The 17,820-nt window shown below is 42.2% G+C and overlaps 2 protein-coding genes across 11 annotated transcripts in view; one reads left to right on the top strand and one right to left on the bottom strand.

Annotated features, from left to right (window-relative positions):
* Nucleotides 1–17,820, top strand: part of SMPX (small muscle protein X-linked) — a 112,183-nt gene that overhangs the window by 34,676 nt on the left and 59,687 nt on the right. The window lies entirely within an intron of this gene.
* Nucleotides 1–17,820, bottom strand: part of MBTPS2 (membrane bound transcription factor peptidase, site 2) — a 45,933-nt gene that overhangs the window by 25,282 nt on the left and 2,831 nt on the right. For all 10 annotated transcript variants that reach the window (XR_014789164.1, XR_014789163.1, XR_014789162.1 and 7 more), the window contains 5 exons: nt 16,310–16,458; nt 15,739–15,877; nt 12,022–12,125; nt 10,609–10,736; nt 7,302–7,420 (listed from right to left, as the gene is read on the bottom strand). Coding sequence is in view for 1 of the 10 variants with exons in the window: in XM_084844032.1 (XP_084700158.1) it covers nt 7,302–7,420; nt 10,609–10,736; nt 12,022–12,125; nt 15,739–15,877; nt 16,310–16,458 (639 nt within the window). In the remaining 9 variants the exon portion in view is untranslated. The remainder of the gene's footprint in view (nt 1–7,301; nt 7,421–10,608; nt 10,737–12,021; nt 12,126–15,738; nt 15,878–16,309; nt 16,459–17,820) is intronic.

Here is a 17,820-nt window from a genome sequence, read left to right on the forward strand (position 1 = left end):
ATTTTTTAGTGGTAGCGTTTTATATAATTTAAAAAGGAACCACAAAGGCTTTTTAGAAGAAGGAGAAGAGCTTGGTGGGAGTCAGAGGGCCAGCAGTAGCCCCTCCAAAGTGCCGTTTGGGCACTTTGGAGGGGCTGCTGCTGGCAAGAGGAAAGGGGCACTGGAAGCGTGCCCATGATCACAAAAAGCGATCACAGCCACGCTTGGCAAGAGTGGCAGGGGGTTCTTCCATTTTTGCCAAGCAGCTTGCTTTTCGATGCCCTTTATGCATGATGGGTTGACATGTCCAGATTCGGATGACATGCCAACCCATCATGGGTAAAACAACCCCTAAAACAGATCATGGGTTATCAGGGTGGCTTGTTTGGGAAAAACAAGCCACCCTGATAAAATCAGTCCAGGTTTGGATGACATACTAATTCACTGTGGGTTGTTCAAGAAAACCCATCATGGGTTAGCGTGTTGTCCAAACACAGTCACTGAAGCTGACTTTTTTCGAAACTAACCATAGTTAAGATTAATCACAATTCTGGACCCAGACAACACAGTAAGCGGTGGCTAATCAAAAGTGGAAGCTTCCAAACTGCTCCTCCTGGCTCTGTGAGAGAAGGAGAGGGGAGCGCATAAGGTTGAGGCTCACTGTAGCTCATTCCTGATTGTTCAAGTCATATTAAACAACTGTCTAGTATGACGTGTGGCCATAGTCTTTTCCCTTTCTTCCCAAAAGGAGTTAGACTGAATGTTAAGTAACAACACAAATAGGCACTATAACATGGAAGTGATACAGTCCCATTAAGAATGTTTATAGTCCACTGACAAAACAATTACTTCAGAAACAGACAATACACACTTTGGATTTCATGAACTTACTAATATCATACAGGGGGGAAAGTTTATACAGAAGATGAGACATTTCACATCTACCTATCTTAATTAGCCAAATGCCTCAATTGTGGCAACATTCTGGTGACAACAACCTCCAAAGATCTAAGAAACGCACCTCAAAAGAGTTCTGCCTTGCAGACTTTAGGTTTGGGTTTCTAAAGTGCTGCATCAACAATATTTTAAAGAAAGTGAATTCTGAATTTACTGGTGATAATGACCGCACAGAAGTGGAAATGTGTCCAATTCTATGGGGAAACTTCTTTTTCTGGCCCTCTGTGTGAGGATATTTTCACTTCTCATCCATTATCACCTGATCATATGGTTTGATTTCATCTCATTAAGGGAGGTTCCACGTGGAAGGTCATATTTTCAGATTATTAACATTCCCTAATATATGATCACTACTATTTGACTATAATGTGCTGCTAAGAAAAATTATCAATAAACATGCCAGGTGAAGTATTTATTTATTGCATTTTTATCCCATCCATTCTCTAAGGTGCTCAGAACTGCATAGATGGTCCTTCTCCTCTTATCCTCACAACCACCCTCTGGTTCATATAAGTATTCTCAAGCTGTACTTAAATCTTAAGTTGAGGGAAAGGTGACATATGATCCTTCTGAAAGGAAAAAGTGTGTTTTCAAAGACCTTTGGGGCTGTCTTGGAATAGCAGTTAAAATGAAAGGGTTCTATAGTATGCCCCATTATCTTAGCAAAAAATGTTTTTAATGCTAGAAGGGAGGAGCAGTTTACTTCATTTTAAAGGAACTTCTTCAGATTTAAATTTTATTAGATTTGATTATATCACATATGACCTAGGTTTGAGACTCCCAGTGATGGTCTCAGAAATATGGAAACTAATAGCACCAAAAGATGCTTTCATGGGAAAAGTGTTTAAGCTCTGTTCAGAGTGCTGGGATCCAATTCTCTGGAAGGTATTTTGATGATACTTTGAATTCCATCCTGAAGTGGAATTCAAGCATTTGTTGTTGTTTATTCGGTCAGTCGCTTCCGACTCTTCATGACTTCATGGACCAGCCCACGCCAGAGCTTCCTGTCGGCCGTCGCCACCCCCAGCTCCCCCAAGGTCGAGTCCATCATCTCCAGAATATCATCCATCCACCTTGCCCTTGGTCGGCCCCTCTTCCTTTTGCCTTCCACTTTCCCTAGCATCAGCGTCTTCTCCAGGGTATCCTGTCTTCTCATGATGTGGCCAAAGTACTTCAGTTTTGCCTTTCATATCCTTCCCTCAAGTGAGCAGTCTGGCTTTATTTCCTGGAGTATGGACTGGTTTGATCTTCTTGCAGTCCAAGGCACTCTCAGAATTTTTCTCCAGCACCACAGTTCAAAAGCATCTATCTTCCTTCGCTCAGCCTTCCTTATGGTCCACCTCTTGCAGCCATAAGTTACTACGGGGAATACCATTGCTTTAACTATGCGGATCTTTGTTGTCAGTGTGATGTCTCTGCTCTTAACTATTTTATTAAGATTTGTCATTGCTGTCCTCCCAAGAAGTAAACATCTTCTGATTTCCTGGCTGCAGTCAGCGTCTGCAGTAATCTTTGCACCTAGAAAGACAAAGTCTGTCAGTGCCTCCACATTTTCTCCCTCTATTTGCCAGTCATCAATCAAGCTGGTTGCCATAATCTTGGGTTTTTTTGAGGTGTCACTGCAACCCAGCTTTTGCACTTTCTTCTTTCACCTTCATCCTAAGGTTCCTCAGCTCCTCCTCACTTTCAGCCATCAAAGTGGTATCATCTACATATCGGAGATTGTCAATGTTTCTTCCAGCGATTTTAACTCCAGCCTTGGCTTCATCAAGCCCAGCACATCGCATGATGTGTTCTGCGTACAGGCTGAATAGGTACGGTGAGAGTATACAACCCTGCCGTACTCCTTTCCCAATCTTAAACCAGTCCGTTGTTCCGTGGTCTGTTCTTACCGTTGCTACTTGGTCGTTATACAGATTCCTCAGGAGGCAGACAAGATGACTTGGTATCCCCATACCACCAAGAACTTGCCACAATTTGTGATGATCCACACAGTCAAAGGCTTTAGAATAGTCAGTAAAACAGAAATAGATGTTTTTCTGAAACTCCCTGGCTTTCTCCATTATCCAGCGGATATTGGCAATTTGGTCTCTAGTTCCTCTGCCTTTTCTAAACCCAGCTTGTCCATCTGGCAATTCTTGTTCCATGAATTGCTGGAGTCTACCTTGCAAGATCTTGAGCATTACCTTACTGGCATGTGAAATAAGTGCCACTGTTCGATAGTTTGAACAGTCTTTGGTGCTCCCCTTTTTTAGTATGGGGATATAGGTTGATTTTTTCCAATCTGTTGCCATTCTTGTGTTTTCCATATTTGCTGGCATATGGCATGCATCACCTTGATTGCATCATCTTGCAAGATTGTAAACAGTTCAGCTGGGATACCGTCATCTCCTGCTGCCTTGTTATTAGCAATGCTTCTTAAGGCCCATTCAACCTCACTCTTCAGGATGTCTGGCTCTAGCTCACTGACCACATCATCAAATCTATCCCCGATATTATTATCCTTCCTATACAGATCTTCCTTATATTCTTGCCACCTTTTCTTGATCTCTTCTGCTTCTGTTAGGTCCTTGCCATCTTTGTTTTTGATCATACCCATTTTTTCCTGGAATTCACCTCCCATGTTTCTAATTTTCTGGAAGAGGTCTCTTGTCCTTCCTATTCTATTATCTTCTTCTGCTTCCGCACATTGCTTGTTTAAAAATAATTCCTGATCTCTTCTAGCTAACCTCTGGAATTTTGCATTTAATTGGGCATATCTCCCCCTATCACTGTTGCTTTTTGCTTTCCTTCTTTCTTGGGCTGCTTCCAGTGTCTCAGCCGACAGCCATCTTGCCTTCTTGGCTTTCTTTTTCTTTGGGACGTTTGTTGTTGCCGCCTCCTGAACAATGTTGCAAACTTCTGTCCATAGTTCTTCCGGGACCCTATCTACTAAATCTAGTCCCTTAAATCTATTCTTCACCTCCACTGCATATTCAGTAGGAATATTCGTGAGCTCATATCTAACTGATCTGTGGGTCTTCTCTATTCTCTTTAGTCTGATTCTAAATTGTGCAATAAGAAGTTCGTGATCTGAACTACAATCAGCTCCAGGTCTTGTTTTTACCGACTGCATAGATGTCCGCCACCTTTGGCTACAAAGGATGTAGTCAATCTGATTTCGGTGTCAACCTTCTGGTGAAGTCCATGTATAAAGTCGTCTCTTAGGTTGTTGGAAGGAAGTGTTTGTTATGCACAGTGAGTTGTCTTGGCAAAATTCTATCAGCCTATGTCCTGCTTCATTTTGTTCTCCCAGACCATGCTTGCCTGTAATTCCAGGTGTTGTTTGACTACCCACCTTAGCATTCCGGTCTCCTGTAATGAAAATAACATTTTTTTTGGCATACTATCCAGTAGGTACTGCAGATCCTCATAGAACTGATCTACTTCTGCTTCTTCAGCATCTGTGGTTGGGGCGTATATTTGGATCACTGTGATGTTAAATGGCTTACCCTGAATTTGAATTGAGATCATTCTGTCATTTTTTGGATTGTATCCAAGCACTGCTTTAGCCACTTTATTATTAATTATGAAGGCTACTCCATTTCTTCTGTGGTCCTCTGGTCCACAGTAGTAGATCTGGTGGTCATTTGATGTGAAGTGGCCCATTCCAGTCCTTTTCAGTTCACTGACACCCAAATTGTCTATATTTAATCTTGACATCTCCCCAATAACCACATCCAATTTGCCCCGGCTCATAGATCTTACATTCCAGGTTCCTATGGTGTGTTGATCTTTAGAACATCGGATCTGTCGTTACCACCAGCACCATCGGCTGCTGGCCATCCTTTCGGCTTTGAGCTAGCTGCGTCATCACATCTGGGGCTAGTTGAACTTATCCTCTGTTCCTCCCCAGTAGCATTTTGACCATCTTCCGACCTGGGAGTCCCATCTTCCGATGGTATACTGACATATCTCTGGTTGTACTGATCCATCCAGAGAGCTTCGGCTATTGGGCAGTATAAAAATGAAATAAATAAATAAATAAAAAATTAGTTTTCATGGCAAGAATACTGGGGTGGGTTGCCATTTCCTTCCCCAGGGATCATATTTAGTCTGACCTCTCTGCCATGACCTTCCCGTCTTGGGTGTCCCTTCACGGTTTAGCCCATGATGTCACTGAAGTGCTCAAGCTCCAGCACCATGACAAGGTAACGATCTCCTTTGCTGAAGAAAAGGATAATTCAAGCATAGTTGCCCCTATTTTTAAAAGTGGCAGAAGGAGTCTCTCAAAAAATGACAGTCCAGTATGCCTTTTCATATTACATCCTATGCAAAACAACTTAATAAAATGAAACCTGGGCTTTTCATAACAATATTTATGTTTAGATGGCGATATTCTGCTCTCATTAAAAATAACAAGTCTTATGGCACCTTAAAGACTAAAAAAAATATTATAGCATAAGCTTTCATGGAGTAGAATCCATTTCATGAGATGCATAAAATGTTATCCTAGATTTGTTGTATACCAGGAGTATCAAACCTCTTTCAGCCTGAGAGCTGAGCTCAATTTCGAAGAAGCTCTCGGGGACTGCATTCCAGTGGGGCTGAAGGCAAAAATGGTAGGGGCAAAGGCAAAAGGAGTATGGCTAAAAATACCACCATATTTTAGCATAAAGCTCCTACTGCCAGTAACTAAGCCTGAGGAGAGGCATTTCAGCCTTTTAGAATGCGGAAAAATTGCACAAAGGGAAAAGGGGGTGTGGCCATCTGGGGACCCCAGGCAGGCCAGACTTGGCCCATGGTCCAGAAGTTTGACACCCGTTATATACATTTTGCTGAGTTAGGGTAACACTTCATGCACCTGATGAAGTGCGCCCCAGTCCATGAAAGCTTATGCCGTCATAAATTTGTTAGTCTTCAAGGTTCCACAATTGTCTTCTTTGTTGTTTTTGCTTTAACACAGACTAACATGGCTATGCCTCGACCCTTATACATTCATTTATTTTGGCCTATGTGCTGATTAAATACATGGTAATATGAATCCCAAGGTTTTTATTTTATACTGTAGTTTTAAACTTTTATATTGCATTTTATCATGTTGTATTTCATGCTTTTAATTTTTGCCTATTGGGTGGTACAGAAATGTAATAAATGAATGAATGAATAAAAATAGGTCACATTTTTGTTTCCCTGTAGTTTTGAAAGCCATGTTTATTATTCTAAAGAGAGATCAACTTTACTCTGATTTTTCTGCCACTAATCTGGATCTCTATCTGTTGTATTTAGTCATACCTCCATATGCAGATGTTATCTTTATGAACAAATATGCCCCACTGATATTTTAACTATTTTTTAATAAGTAACTAATTATCTTTCTATCTTCGAGGCTACAGAAGAACAGTGTATGCTAATGCCATTCCTACTATTTATTTAATTTTAGTTCACTATGTTGTTTAGGCTCTTAGACCACTTTTCCACCTGACAGGCAACAGGGCAGGATCCAGAGAGGCTCATGGGTGCCTCCGAAGTACTTCCTTCCATACATGCATTGGGGGAAGGAATGGCCAACCTTTCCTTCTGTCAGCAAGCTCTTGAACCTTATTGGGTGGTGCTCTGGAGAAGCCCAGCATGACATCTAACAGCAGCTATCCATCAGGTTAAAGCAGAGGAAGCAATGGGAATCAGGGCCACTCCATCAACTCCGCTGAGAGACCAGCTCCATGTGGATCCTCCTCTCCCTGAACTGTTTCCATTCAGGCTGGTCATTGTGAGAACTTTATAACCTTAACGACTTGTGCCTGAGTTTGCTCATTTTCCTTGTCCCTCCTCACCTTAACTCCTTTTTTGTCATGGCTTTTAGACTGTACGCCTGAGTGCAGGGAGCATTTTGGTGGGTCAGAGAGAAGGGTCTCTCCCAAGAATTTTAAAAACCTGGGCAAGCTGATATGGAAGAATGCACTCTTTCAAATAGCCTGGTTCCAAGTCATGTAGGGCTTCACAGGTCATAACCAGCACTCTGAATTGTGCCCCAAAACAGATGGTTAAGACAGTGAAAGTGTTGTAACAAGGGAGTCACATGCTCCCTAAAACGGCCCCAGCCAACAGTCTGGTCTCAATACCCTGGATGGGCTGAAGCTTCTGAATTGATAGCAGCGTATCCTTCAATCTCTAGGACAAGGAATACGTTTAACTAATCAAGTAACATGGAAAATGCAGCAATTAGTGGCTCAGTATGGAATGGGGGTGAACAATTTGATCCCGCCTCAGGGCTCCATGTCCACTACCTATGAAGAAGCAATCTCCCAGCATGCCACAGGGCACTTTTAAAGAGGAGTGGATCACATGTTACTCTTCCTAAGACTGAAGACATTCATGGTTCTTACCTCTGCGACTTCAGTGACAAGTGCCCCTGCACCAGTGTAATAAAATGGGAAAAGCATCACTGGCAGTAAGAAGAGAACCACAAGACTTGCAACCCCAAGCACGAAGTTATGCCATACTCCTACAAAACAGAAAGACAAACACACGATCTATGCAAGGAACAGACTCAACAACATTTTAATATATTCGGGCTGGTTTCTGACTTTACTACAAATGACAAACGGTTCAGCAGAGAAGAATAAACCATAAAAGTTCTGCTTCAAGACATAACAGAAAATTAAGGTCTAAGATTAACTTGTCAGTGGTAAATAGGGTTGTACTTGGGAGAACTTCCAGGTAAATGTAGCATAATGCTTGATAAAGAATGCACAATACAGCAGTACCCAAAAATAAATAATGAATGGGAAGTAATCCACCCACTAACATGAGGAGTGACCGTGGTTATGGCAATAGGCATGGTCCAGCAAAGCGATGAAGTATTCTGACAGGCAAAATTAAAATCTGAATTCCTACTGAACAGAGCTGAGTTACCCTTGAAAATGGATCATATGACCCACAACAGGTCAGCAGGACATACTGTTTAAGGACAGAATGAATAGCGGGGGTTAACGATAGAAACTTCATCAGTTTTGTGTGCCCTAGCTATTTCCTTTAGAGAGAACCGCAATCCAGCCCCCAAAGAGGCACAAGCGTAGAAATATCATGCATTATGCAATTCTAGATGCATTTATTTGGAAACTGAGCCCATTGAGATCTGGTTTACAGAAGGAACCAGAAGTGTGAGATGGGAAGTCACTGGTCCATATCTCACCTCAGCCTGGTGTCCAAGCCACTATCTTTTAGCCTCAGTCCCCATCTGCAGTATGGAAATGTTGATAATAAGCCACCCTACAAGCGTGTTTATGTAAGTATTAGTGTGTTGTAATGTTTTATAATATAATGTATTAGTATCTGTAAAGGGCTCTGAGCAATCAAGAACTGCTGTATCAGGAGTGGGGAAACTCAGGTCCAGGGGCCAAATCCAGCCCACCTGGGGCCCCCAGATGGCCTTGCCACATTCCCCTAGCCCCACCCATTTCCTCCAACCATCAATCATTTTCTATTTTCTGATATGAACGGGCCTGGCTTCCAAGTAAGCGTGCTTAAAATTGCTGTAGCAAAATAGCTTAATATAAGCAGTCAGTGTTCTACATGGCTACAATTTTAGTTTCTTTCTGCAGATATAATTTTAATTTTAAAAAGTCTCTAGGAAGGTACAAGGTTCCAGTTGTGCTCTCTCCCTTCCTGCCTCCCGGTCTGTGGACATATGTTGTAAGAGGTCAACACAGAGAGTCTCAGGAGTTACTATAGCAGACCATTCTTTTCCACAGAATATTTTATGTTTGGAGACATAATCTTGTTTCACATTTATGCTAATACACTACTGCTGGCGCAACTATGGGGATAGGCCGCCTCTGAACTCAGAGCTGAATGCCTATTCAATGAGGGCAGAAGCACGGAGGGGATCGTTCCCTCTGCGCTTCTCCTGCCCTGCATTTGCGGCTAGAGAGCTAATTTCAGCTGTCTAGCCGGAGGAAGGCAGAGTGGGTGAGGAGGCTGCCAGACAGCACGTAGGATGTGTCGTACTGGCATTTCCGCTTTCCCCGCCCCAGAACACCCCCCAGAATGCCCCATTTTGGCTGCTCCATGCTCCTCTTCCAAGCACAGAGCACGAGGGAGAAAGGTCGGTTCCCGGAAACCCACATATCCTATGGCCATCTAGCTGCTGACTAGTGGCCATAGGATTGCTCCCTGCCAGAACCAAAAGTAACTAAACACAGTGATAGACCCTTGTGGTGGATATGTTTTGCCATTATCCTTTTACATCAGTCACTATTTTCATATATTAGGATTTCCTTGAGGGTTTGAGTTTGCCTATTTATAATTATATAGCTAAGGATTAGTCTACATTTCCATTACTAGCTTGCTTTAATAATAAAAAAGATTCTTCTCCTCAGAACATTTTAAATCACATCTGGCTTAAACTAAATTGGCACATAAATTCAGCCATAACACTAATCCTCCCCATTCATAAGAAAAATATTCACAACAAGGGCTCAAATTAAATGGGTGACTGAACTATTTTCCATCTGAAGTCCTCCCAGCACACAGTTTTGCTTTTAACAGTCTATTTCAATTAGCAAGATAGATTGTGCTCCACAGTAATTCCTTCTGCTTCTCTCTCTCTCCTTTTATAAACCCACTGCTTGTGTTATTGCTCTTGCAGTGCTAAGATGTGGTTAACTGCAGAGGAATGACAGTGCAGGCATTGCTCACACACCACACCATTTTACAAGCCCTAACTACAGGCCCCGATAGATGAAACTTGCTAAAAAATAAAATAAAAGTGATTAATCTTTTTGTTAAACATTAACAATCAACCTTGAAGGAGTGCAAGTAAAGGGATCTAATCCAGAGATTTATGAGCCAAGCAGCGCTCCTAGATCTCTTTCCTGCTTCTCTCCGAACAGATGATTCATGGGAAAAAGGAAGGGACACATGGACTCTTTCCCCCTCCCCATCTGGAAGAAGTGCAGGCAGTGTAATGAATACAAGAAGTCACTGCTACATACGAATCCTTCAATCTGTAATGGGAGTGGGTCAGAGGCTGGATATGAAGAACCTACAGCAGCTTTGGGATCATAAAAGGTATAATCTACACACACATCCCCCATCACTAAATCTGATCCTACCCCTAGGCTGACTGGCACTACATATGTTTATACAAAGCTATATCCCAGAGACTGCAGAAATACAAGCACGCCTTTAAAACTCTGTGTGTCTGTTTTTAAACATGGCCAGCAGAGGCACCTTTCTTGCTTGCTCCTTGCAAGTGAAAGGTGATGATCCCCCACCTTCAATCGTACTGCTCAAGTTTCTGTCCTGTAAACTGAATATTCCTAGCAAAGTTTACACTCTTCTTTGTGGTCAGCCTGCCAGCCAAAAGGCCCTGACCCAGGCCACTGAAGAGAGCGCAAAGAACCACAAAGCTGAAAATCAAGTAACTCCATGTAGAGATCCAGGGAGGACCTGTATTTGCAAGAAGACTTCAAGAGGTCAGATGGGTCACCCACGGGTGCAAGAGACGGAAAAGAGCCAACTCCCATACAGTGGCATTTCCTCATCATTTCTGAAACATGATCAAATACACATCAACATTTACCTTAAGCCATTCTCACAGGACCAAAATTACCAAACCAACAACTGAAAATCAGTGGAGCTGGATTCAGGATTTGGGTAGGGGTAGGTCAGGTTTCACAACTTGCTTACCTGCACAAAATATTCTTAGCTGCTGGACTGGAGAAACTAGTTGCAAGTGGGTGGTGAACAGATCGACAAATGCCCCCGGATAAACAATAAATATAAACATTCCAAAGCCATTGAACCGAACCTGCTCTCTAAAAGAAAAGGAAATAATTTTGTTGTTGTTACAAAACCAGAATCAATTGTTTATAATAAAAAACTAACTTGAATGATTGGCATGCAATATAATTTCATATACCACATACTACCTTACTATCATAAACACAAACCGTAGCTAAACATTATTATTTATTAAATGTATGCATCGCTTCCCATCGCAAAAAGCAGTCTTGAAAGAGACATACACGCAATACCGAAATCCATGATTAATGTAATAGGGAAAGATCAGCACAATAATACAAATAAAAATAAATACCGTAAAAACATAACCTTAGGACAATGCAACATGAAAAGTGATCATCCACAAATACACAAAATCTCCCCCCTCTCGCCGTCTTAACATTCAAGTGTACAACGCACTCCATACGCCTTGCCTAGTTATACTCCTCAGTTGTAATTTTTAAAGATCTCTGAAACGCCAATCAGTACTGCAGACGGGGCAAATGAGAGGGAGTGAACTGTCTAAGGCCATCAAGTGAGCTCAAGACACAGGCAAGATTCGGACCGGGGCATCCATTGACCATGCTGGCTGGGAATTATGGGAGTTGCAGTCCAACATATCTGGAGGCAACCAGGTTTGGAAAGGCTGATGTACATGCTAAGGATTCCTCCCATGCTTGATCAGAACATAAAGAGGCATGCCCATCTCTCCATTACACCCAAGACTGGAGAAAGGCAAAGTCTCCTAATTAGTACGACTCTGACAGCTGAGCCTGCATACTGGAAAAAAGAATAGGGAGCTCAGCATGTGGAAGTTTGAAAACAGGCAGCCTGATCCAGATGCCAGCAACACAAAAGTATTTTTTTACTCAGGGTAGAAAGTCTGACCTGGTTCGCCTGTAACAACAACCCATCCCTTAAAAAAAAAATGGATTGTCATGCACGAGCAGGCACGCTGTCTGCAGTGCACCTATCTCTTCCATTTTACTGCACAACCCACAATCAGCTCCTTCATAGGTTGTTGAGCGTGACGTCCAAGCCCAGACCAATGGATTGTTTAGGGGCTAAACAACCCAGCAGTTAATCCTGGATTGCTGTTACATGCGGACAGGGCCTATGTATTACAACTGTGTGCATCTCTATCTGATTTTCAGAATGTACGTTCTCCATCACTTCAACTCCTTGCTTAAATTCTTTTTCCTTTAAATGATCTCTCCCACCGCCCCATCCAACATATGCTATCATATTCACCTGTAATTAAATCTTCTGGCATATTAAGCTTTCTCGGCATGAAGTAAGAAAAAGAGTGGATTGCTTTACCGAATAGCTGCCACCCCATGGCCGACTTCGTGTATGACACCACTGACGAGGATTGCTGTGAAGAAATAGGACAGCTGGCTGATGGGAAGATTGACCCCAGGCACCTGTTTGCAAAGACACAACAAGAGACAGGGTAGCAAAGGTTGCAAAGACAGGTTCACTTGCATCCTGTTACACAGCTGTCTAGAAACCACTTTGCAAATGACAATATTCTTATGCGGATGTAGTAAGGTACATGGGAGGGAGAGAGGAAACAGCCCTTCACTTTTGTATGGAGAAAGGGAAATTTCAGTAGGCTCAGCACAGTTGGTTTGGGAAATCATGAAGGGCTGGGGGGGAGTTCAGTGAGGGGCAACTGCATGGAACATGTGTGGGAAAAGTAAGCAATTTTAACCCACTGCTACTGTTTTCCTATTATTATTAGTTAATATGATCTTGATATTATTGGATTATATGTTGTAAATCAGGGGAAGGCAGCCTTCCTGGGTCTGTGGGTAATTTGAGAAACTGTCCTGGGCACCACCACAAAATGGCTACCATGAGAGGCATGGCCACAGATAAGTAACCTGCCCAAGAGACTGGGTACAAGGCAGAGGTAGGGGTCTGATCCCAAACACAGTAGACAAGCTAGACTTTTGAAGGTAGACTTTTCAATACCAACAGAAACCTGAAAGCAAACTCTCCCCCGCTCCGCCCCCAACTCTCCTCTGTCAGCTTTTCCCCTCTCACTTCTTTTTCTTGGTGGCTAGGTGCACTACAGAAGAAAGCATTGGCCTGCAGCCACCCACGTTCTTCATTTCCTAATAATATCTCTGAGCCTACATGTGACCCAAAGGCATTCATGGGAAATGAAAATGGCTGCGCCTGCAGGCCCTTACTTTGCTTTGAAGTGATCCTAGCTGCTGGTAAGAAAATTTGTAAATTAAAGAAAAAAAAAGTTGGAGGGGTCGGGCACCTCAGGAGGCACCAATAAATGTGTCCCGGGTTATATGTTGTCTACCCCTACAGTAAGCTGCCTTAGGTGTGTGGAAACATAGGAGGGATATAAATGGAAATGATTAAATAAAAAGGATATATATCATTGCACACTAGTACATGCAAAGAATGAACATGATACAATACGCAGACAGAATGGAAAGTCACAGCCAGTAGGGCAGAAGGCTGCAGTTTCCAGAGAAGATGGAGCCCCAGGCTTCCATTTTAGAAATTATATTCCCACGAGACAAATTTCAAAATCTGTATGGCCAAACTACACATTGGGGCTGTTCACACAACATGTTAACCCACACTCAGTGGTTGAGTGTGGGTTGTTGTTGAACTGTGGGTTTGCGTGTTAACCATGTAATGTGGCTTATTAACCACCCTGAACAACCCAACAACAAACCACTGGTTCTCAAGTTAGCTTGTTCGAGAAAAATAAGCCCCAGTGCACAGTTAAAAAGCCACCCTGCAGAAAATGTCCTCAGTTCAGATAACACACTAACCCACAGTTCAACAAACAACCCACACTCAACCACTGAGTGTGGGTTGGCGTGTTGTGTGAACCCAGTTATGTTAAGCAAGCTATCAGGACCAGTTACTTTTCTTTCTTAACAAATGGCAGCTATGGGGGAGCTGAGATCTGATCAGAATTTTACTGTAAGGGGAGAAGGGACATCTTTTTCTCCTCACACTGTTTTCTCAGCCAACCCGCCCCCCCCTCCCCCAAGTTGCTAGGTACTTCAAATAGCACCTTTGGGGGTGAACAACACCTTTGGAGGGGGGACAATTTTTAGTGGGGAAACAACCTGGGAAAGAAGGATTAACACCTCCGCCAGTTGATCTTTGCTGGTTTTTATTTAAACACACATCATGTCCTAATTATGTATGTTTAAACAGCATACTTAACAGTGTGTGTAGTTTGGCCCTTACTTGGTACAAAGAACAAAACAGAAAAGCAAGATAACGTTACGTACTATTTTATTCATATTTAGGCCTATGTCACTTCCACCTTGCTGCACATGGACTACAATCCTGTTGTGCTATATGCAGAAGAAATCTAATCTGACTGGAAGACTTGGAACTTTACCCTGAAAATAGTTAACTTCATTCAATGCTGCATCTGCTGAATGAAAAGGCAGTTACGGGAACTGAAACTGTTACTGAGTTTTTCAGAAACATTGAGAGAGTAGTCCTAAAGACGTGATACTCTGGTGCCCCCAGAAGTTCTGGACTACAACTCCCATAATCCCAGCAGTGATGCTGGGTGGATCTGATGTCTGATGGGACTTGTAGTCCTAAACACCTGGAGGGCACCAGATTGCCACCCCCAAAATGGAATATCTTGATAACATCTGAAGTGATAACATCGAAGCCTTATAATCTTCCTCCAGATCACATCTGGGACTTTGTCTACCTTTACCTGGAGTATGGGGCTTTTCTCAATTGCTTAAGCCAAGTTTATTAACAGCCATTCACAAGGGCATTTGTGGGAACTTGCAAGTCACCCAAGGGAAGCTTTTGTACTCTGGAAGAAATTAGTTGGTTGTGTTTTCCTTTTAGACCATGTATGCATCACCAGTGACTCAGAGATGCACATCAATACTAGGCAACATACATTAGTGGGCTTCTAACTTGTATGGATTTATCTGCAAGACTGGCTTATACCATTTGCATGTCTTACTATTTCTTCCAGCAGGAAGGCATTTTTGGTGGCACCTTGCAGCTCTCTTTTCTCTCCAATTACATTTATAACCTTCCCTTCTTCCAAAGAGCTCAGGGAAACTTACATGGAGTTTATCCTATTTTATTCTCATAATAATCCTCTGAAATCGGTTAGGTGGATATGTGGTGGGCTAGGGCCCAAGGTGACACAGTGGGCTTCAGTGATGTGAAAACAGGCCTCTTTGATACAAGTTTACCACTTCATCCGTTATACCACACTGGCTCTCATATGGCTTAACTGGCTCTGTCTAGCAATCATAACAACTACAAGAACCACATAATTACCATCATTTAAGCATTCTCCAGTTTCCTCCCACCCTGCCCCCAAAACCAAATTTGGGGTATCCCAAAGTTCTGCACTGCTAGGAAGACTGGTCACAACAAATCGATTGCTTTGGCTAGCTGCCAAGTGGTTATTTGTGGCCTGCCAAAGGAATTTTAGTCTCCATCATTTCTAAGCAGGCCCTGCTCATAAAAATGCAACCATGTCCTTTTTTGGGGCCAAACAGCAATTCCATGAGGCCACAGAAAACCATATTTAATCTGTTGTTTATGACCTGGCAGCAGGCATGCTTATAAGCAACATAGCTCTAATTTAGGACCTATTGTTCTGTAGCATGCTGATGTCATGCAAATGTGACAAATAAACCAGTTGGTATACTGGCTTATATACAAATTCGTATATGTAAAAGCTACAAGCAGGGCCTTTACATCAGTTGGTCCAAAGCTATCCCATTAAATGTGCTAGCACCTCTCCCCCACCCATACTTTTTTAGAAGGGGTTGGCCTTTAGTCTTGTTTGCTCGGGGTGTTTTTTCTGGACTGTTTTTAGTTCTACATTTGATTTATATTGTGATTCTAGCTACTTTAAGTCCCGGTGAGCCTTGGAGAGGCAGTCTAGGTAATGTTTTATGTAAAATAGAAATAAATACAATGATAAGAAAGTCGCAGTTGAAAAGCTGATGCATTCTCTGGAGACATTGCTTAAATTGTAAATACAGAAATAAAACTCACCACAACCTGCAGCATCTGATCATTCTGACCTGTAGGAGCTTCAGATAGCATCTGAGAGAGCGTCTGCATTAGCGTCTTCCCCAGGAGAACAACAGAACCAAACATAGCAGCTATGCCAAAAACCATCCCTACGCTAAACCTGAAACAAAGATGCAAATGCTGTCAGAATGTATTATTGGTAGTGCACAGCTAAATTTTGACTACTCTTTGTTGTGCGGGCCAAACCCCATGAAAGCAGCCCATGAAAACTGAAGCCCTATGTTCCATTCCCAACATCAGAGGTCAACATCACCTCTAAGGCCAACTTAACAAGTCTAGCCAGCAAATTCGCCATCTACCAGGCTTCATCACGCCCAGTTCTCCCACACTGGGAGTATTCATCCGTTGTATGATGGTTTAAGCCACACACAAAAAATGCTATTCAAGTCTGAAACAAAAGGGTATTCTATTTAGCTATACAATATCATGTAAGCAATCAGTCTCAGAACGGTAACTACTTTGACTAGCAGGATACAAAAGAATTTCCAGTAATTGTCCCACACATGCCTGAATTATAATGCTGAAACAATACCATAGATAAAGAAATCTGGGCTTCCATCTTCCCCAATTGTAGAACAGGCGATTGAAAAGCGCCGTTTGCCATCGCATATGGAACGGAGAGACGGTCAGACCATAGGATGTGAGCCAGTCCTCATAAGATGCCTTCAGAGAGGAAGACGACTATGAGAGAAGGAAAACAGTGTGACGTGGAAGGAATTTCAGGCTAGGGCTATGACTGCACAAACACATCTTTTGCAGCTCTTCACATTTTCTTTTGTTCTGGTTTGTCTTTCTCCTGCTGTAGCTGCATTTCCTAGCTTTGTTGTAGTTTCTCCTCCTAAAACTGTGGGCAGGTCTCTGGTCAGATAAAAAGCAACAACAAATGTACAAAGATAGCTCTATACCCTTGCATACAATTAGTTTTGCTGGAATGCATATAAGATAGTGAAATTGCCACTTTCAACTAGATACTTCTTGGGATATCTGTTCTGCTTTTGTTGAAGTCTATGTATAATTGCTAGTAAGCTGTATTTTCATATATATGCATTTCACATGTATTCATTGCTATGTATATATACAAATTTATGTATGGATATCAAAAAACTCAAGAAAAAGAATAGCAAAAAAAAAAAAGAAAGGACTTGCCAACTGAGACAGATTTAAAAGTAGCTAGAGTCTATGTAATATCACTAAACAAAAAAGAAATGAACACTGGGGTCTCCAACGTGTTGTCCATGGGCATCACTGTACCATGGATACCTCTCTTGGCTTCCCTGACCCTCCTTTTTTTAACTTGGAGGCTGGCATGCTGAAAAGTAAAGTGCTACCTTCCAGTGCCATCTTTATTTGGGTTCAAAAGATCAGTTTTGTGTTTTGGAGCTCAGCCCCTCAGCCCTGCCTTGTACATAGGTGCTTAAGCAAGTTACTTTTCTTTCAGTCTTACCTTCTGGGAAATGAGTGTTTTATGACTGGCCATGCCCACCAAGGCAGTCACTTTTTGAATAAGCAAATCCCCCCCACCAAGGGCAACCATTTTGTAAGAACACTCATAATACCATTTCAAAACTCCAAATGTGCCCATCAACCCAAAGAGTTTGATGACCCCTGTTAATGTGTCCATCGGTAAGAATGAAGAAATAGGTGAAAAAGCACAAACTCAACATTATTAATTTTAAGACAAAAAGGAAACAGTGAAAAGAAAATTCTGATAGAGGGACAAGACTCGGGAGTCACACGCAGAGGGGGACACACAACAACTGCTGTGTAACTGCGCTAGCAGACTGCAAGGAGTGTTACCTGCTTCAAGCTGAAAGCATGGGGCTGATTATAAATCTGAAGTGGATGCTTCATACCCTTAATTGTATGTGAAAAGATAACCTTCCCAAACAAAATAAGAAAATAGCTACGATATGAATGACATAAAAGTGGTGATAAATGATGGCCATCCCCCCCTCCCAAATGCTCATCACTGTCTTTATTAGTCATATCCTATCTATCCTTTTCATCTTATTTGGGAAGATTATTCTTCCAGATATTACTAGA

This window comes from Heloderma suspectum, chromosome 3 (genome assembly GCF_057233095.1).
Source record: "Heloderma suspectum isolate Gila_16-S chromosome 3, 16-S_ref, whole genome shotgun sequence".
Classification (NCBI taxonomy): Eukaryota; Metazoa; Chordata; class Lepidosauria; order Squamata; family Helodermatidae; genus Heloderma; species Heloderma suspectum.